This window comes from Somniosus microcephalus, chromosome 4 (genome assembly GCF_052327205.1).
Source record: "Somniosus microcephalus isolate GS21.2 chromosome 4, FLI_Smic_1.0, whole genome shotgun sequence".
NCBI classification, from domain to species: Eukaryota; Metazoa; Chordata; class Chondrichthyes; order Squaliformes; family Somniosidae; genus Somniosus; species Somniosus microcephalus.
Window position 1 is genome coordinate 226,863,999 of NC_140990.1, and position 5,262 is coordinate 226,869,260.

The 5,262-nt window shown below is 43.1% G+C and overlaps 1 protein-coding gene across 1 annotated transcript; it reads left to right on the forward strand.

Annotated features, from left to right (window-relative positions):
* The first annotated feature begins 3,931 nt into the window (after positions 1 to 3,931).
* On the forward strand, positions 3,932 to 5,048 carry LOC147120250 (uncharacterized). The gene has a single exon (XM_085983843.1). The coding sequence runs from the start codon at positions 3,932 to 3,934 to the stop codon at positions 4,751 to 4,753; it is 822 nt and encodes a 273-aa protein (XP_085839969.1). The 3' UTR covers positions 4,754 to 5,048.
* The last annotated feature ends 214 nt before the right edge of the window (positions 5,049 to 5,262 follow it).

Sequence of the window (5,262 nt, forward strand, 5' to 3'; positions counted from 1 at the left end):
AAATAAAACAAAATCTATTATTGACTAATGGGATTTATATTAAATATATGGGGTAGGGGTAGAGTTTCCACTTGCTTATACTAGTAATAACATCACAATTTGGGTAGAATTGCCCGAACCAGTGCAAAAGATCGGGGAGTTTTAAACATAAGTGAGTTATGCCTAAAACCAATTACGTTTGTGTTTTCCGTGATCTTTCATGCTGCTTTCAGATTCAATTTGGCTGGATCAGATCCCGCCCACAAAACTGGCCATGCCCCCAGGTCAAAATTGCGAAATTCTGCCGATTGCGCTCATTTTCTTAGGCGCACAGGCATGTTTTAAAAGGCTTTTATATCAAAAATTATTTAATTCATTAAGAAACTGACTACCATACATCAATGAAACCATCAAATGGTTTGGTATGGTTTTTTTTCAAGTCACTTTCAGTGATTTTAAATCTGGTGGAGGACTGGACACCCTTATTAAAAATGCTTATTTTTGGTGATAAACCCATTTTCAGCTGTATTAATAAAAGGTTACCACTCTTAAATTTGGTTTAAAGGATATAAAGGGGTAGGCCTTAATATTTAACCAGTATAATATGTCTGAAAGGTACCATTCAGTCTTGTCAGGCTGGAAAACAAACGCAAAGCACCGTGGGATACTTGGCTGTGTTAACCCTTTTAGACTAACATAAATGAGTTTAGCTGACCAAGGACATTCTGAAGATCTACTTATAATTACACTCTACTTATAATTACACTGAGTAAATGCTGAGAGGAGGCCTGCTCCTGGAAGAGATAAAAGTACAAAGGCACATTGACGAAGTCTCTGCAGATAAGGCCTTGAAGACTGGTCACCTGGCTTCATAATTCAATTGGGCTTTGTATCCACCCAACCATATCTCTGCTGAAGATACCTCCCTATATTGATAAACAAGAGTAAGAGATAGCCCAAGAATGCAGAAGTTAGCAGAAGTTAGAATGAAGTCTCGGCAGTCCATAAGCTCTTACTGACGTATCTAGAGGTTACTGGAGTTCAAAGGGCAGGCCTAATAGTTGATTGATTAACCATGTAAACCAATGAAGTATCAATATTCTCATGTACACATCCTCATTAGTGATAAGTGGGCGTTGTCTAATAAAATGTATAACTATGCTGTATTTTCACATTTTCCTTTGAGAACGATGTCTCCAGCTAAGGGTAGCTGAGATAGTTCTCCCGTGTGCACTCATAATAAAACTATTGGTCTGGGTAACACTTGAGTCTGTTAGTTCTGTTTTACCATCCAGATTTTTCTCACTTACAATTTGGTGTCAGAAGTGGGGTACCACCGGACTGCTGATCGATCCTCCACAACGACGTACACGGAAGGGTGAGTAGCAATATTCACCCTTAATGTGGAGATCCGCGAGGCAGATCGGGGTGGCGGTGGTATAAAGAACAGCGAGTGAAGGAACAACAGGCTTCAGGGGTGGACCAATAGGACGCGTTTTAGGGTATAAAGCTGCGCTTGACGTACTAAGCGGGAACAAACAGACCCGAGGAGTTTAGAAACTCTCGGGAGGGAAAAAGCGCTAAAGGTGGGAAAGCGCTAAAAGGTTTTAGAAACCCAGGTGGGAAAGCGCTAAAGGTGGGAAAGCACTAGAGGGTTTAGAAACCCAGGGAAAAAGCGCTAGAGGGTTTAGAAACCCAGGGAAAAAGCGCTAGAGGGTTTAGAAACCCAGGGAAAAAAGTGCTAAAGGGTTTAGAAACCCAGGGGGAAAGTGCTAGAGGATTTGGAGACCCTCAAGGGAATGGGTTTAGAAACCTAAAAATAGGGGAAATACCGGGTGACGATCCGGAGGGGTTCAAGTTAAAAGGTGTTTAGAGAAAGTGTTTGTCTGTTTAGAGTATGTGTGTGTGTCTGTTTAGAGTATAAGTTTGTGTCATTATTCCGATAAAATATATGATTGAACCCTTGAGAGTCACGGAGTGACATGGACAAGGGTGGTTGTCTATTTCAAACACCTAGCCTGAGCCTGAATTAAGAGGACATAGTCCCAAATGACGGCCAGGATCAAGTAGGCGTGGGGAACTACAAACACCACAGGATCGTGATCACGTGATGAGTGAGTGTGTACAGAATAAAGTATAAGATAAGGAACCAATAAAACATGATGCCTAAAAATAAGCGAGGCAAGGAAACCCTCACTGAGGCCGGTGACGATTATGGTCCCGATTCAAATTTGGGTGACTACACGGGGAAATGCAGGAATTACGGGAACTATATTGGGGCTTGATTTGATACAACAGTTGGGAGCATTGGTAGATACAAAGAAAGAAGTCATTTTATGGACCCACAGGTATCATCCTAGCCGGGGTATACTAAGACCCGGAGCAATGGGAGTGTACGTGGGAGCCCTCACACACATGAATATAAATTGGGATAAGCAGGGTGGATGGGGAGTTATATGCAAGCAATATACGTTGTGGGCCAGGCACAAACAAGAATGTGGGTTAGTCCAAGTAGCCCCTGAGGTTGTGCCTGGACCAGAACACCACCCTATTCGACAATACCTGATAAAACAACAAGCAGTAGAAGCTGTTAAAACAATAGTATCAGAATTAAAAAAGCAGGGTATTGTCAGAGGAGCAGTAAGTACCACCAACTCGCCGATATGGGAAAACAGCAAAGTATGCAAACAATTGACGTATCAAGACGTGGGGAGCCGCTGGGCTAACTATCAGGGGTGTCATTGCTGAATGACTATCTGACCTTTAAAATGATGTCCCCTGGTGTACCCACAACCCTCACCTCCGGAAGGGGTATATGGATTACTGTGCGGGTTCTGGATACAATCAGGAGGCCAGTGCTCCGACCAGAGTACCATAATCACCCAAGAAAGGCAAGGCCAGAATATAATTGTATGTTGCTCGGGGATGCGATGCGCAATATGTGTTAGTACAACCGTGGGGGGAAGCCTCACCTGCGTGGGGGAAGGGAAGTCAACGTGTACCCAGACGTACACAATACGACCGCCCCCAACAACCCCTATGCCAATCAAGCCTATAATTACCTCACCGGCTGCCTTTCGACCCCTGGCCTGCCCAACGCAAACACCGGGCTCTACCAGTGGATTGGTTATAACCCTCACTGAAAATGTATTGTATGATAATGTGCAACATGAGCTTGTACTGGTAGTGCTAGATTTAACAGATACGGCCTTACCTACGTGGTGTTCTAAGAAAACTCAACAATTATATCAACACATCCTAACTCAAGTGTTAAAACAAGGCACGACATGGAATGGCGGTGGGCATAGTAAAAGAAATAAACAAATATGGAGACGTAAAAGGTCTGTGATAAATGACACAGCAACTGCCTTTAATATGGGTACCTCAGTTGTTAATACTATTGATTTGGCGACACTAGATCAGAATGTTAGAGACCTAGGGTCTCGCATTAAAGCTGTATTACAAAAAACAAATGAGAAATATGGATAAGGAATTATCTGAGGATCAAACGTTGACCATACATTTGCAAAAGATAGCTACGGTGCTAGAAACACACGCCCAAACCATTAATACATTAATGAAGGAAGAATACAATGCATCTCAGCAGGCGGCTGCTAATGACATATGTAGCACATATGGTAACTGGATTGTGGAACAAACCAGAGAAAACCTGGCCCAGATACAGGCAGGGGAAGTACCCTTATGGATAACGAATCAACAATTAAGGGCGAATCTGACCAGTGGGCACAAGGGGGATGGTACCTCTAAACAGATGTTGGCAGGCAGGAGCTTGACGGATTGCCAGTTAAGAGCAATGGTTCGGGTGTACCCCACATAAGTCAAGTGTAAACCTGACGGGGGAGGGCTCCTAGGGTTGGTATTGGTAATGGCACCCAAAGCCCAAGGACGAAAGGTGTACCGGATCCAGAATACTGGGGCAATGAAGGACGGAATGCACATATCCCATCACAATATGTTCCCATATGCTGTAAAGATTAAAGGAAATTTGGCTGGAATGAAATTGGAGGGATGTGTTACTAGACATGCTATCACCGTATGTCCACATAGTATTGGGCACAGTCCAGAAGCACAGTGTGGGTTTAACAATACTGGTACCAATCAGGATATTAACTGTACCATGGAGGCCCTAGAGGTGGATTTAAAACCCACTCAAGTGGCATATGCCGGAAAGGGTGAATATTGTGTTACAACTAATTTAAAAATGTTTAAATATGCCAATCTAACTTGTGATATTCCAAGTCCAGAGTTCTGCTTCATTCCTGAAATCCCGGTACGGATTGGACACGAGGAATTGGTGGAGATACACCAGTATAACCTCACCACCTTACAAGTTTCTGAATATATCAAGAAAGACTTAAAAGACTATCAGAACACATTTGGGTATCCGATACCCCCGTTGCCTGAACACTTGAAAGTATTGCGAATGGAGATACGCCTCTCCCAGAAGGTTTATTATAACCCACAACAAAACAATAAGAACATTAAGCGTGACATTGACCAAATTAAAGTCACCACTTGGTGGGATGACCTCTGGAGTTGGGGACTAAATATACAGATCCATCCTTGGATTAGATTAATCTCACATGTATTAGTAGTAGTGCAATTTGTTGTAATGTGCTTCTTGATTTTCATGGCCTGTAATAAATATCGTGGGCAGAGGATGAAAAGATTGGCAAAGGCAGTAAAACAGAGCCTGGGTGAGAATGTCCCCAGTGTCTCTTTGATCCCAACAAAGAACACGTCTGAGTGGTAACGGGAGGAGTAACTACTGGGGTAAGGTGCATATAAAAGGGGAGACAATCATAGTTTGATAGGACTATCAGATGTTCTGCCTCTCTTCCACCCGGACTGGTGGCCACCACGAAGGGAACCTGTTTAGATGAGGTACAGCATCTTGCATATGTAAGTATCCAGGGGATGCCTGGGTGCTTGCAAGAGGGCAACACTAAGCGGGGCATACCAATGGGCAACCATGGGTGACGGTTAAGGGTTGGCTACCTTGGGCTTAGCCAAGGGCCAAAAGGGGGGATTGTTAGGATAAAATTTGGTTTATGGGATATAAAGGGGTAGGCCTCAATATTTAACCGGTATAATATGTCTGAAAGGTACCATTCAGTCTTGTCAGGCTGGAAAAAAAATGCAAAGCACCATGGGATACTTGGCTGTGTTAACCCTTTTAGACTAACATAAATGAGTTTAGCTGACCAAGGACATTCTGAAGATCTACTTATAATTACACTCTACTTATAATTACACTGAGTA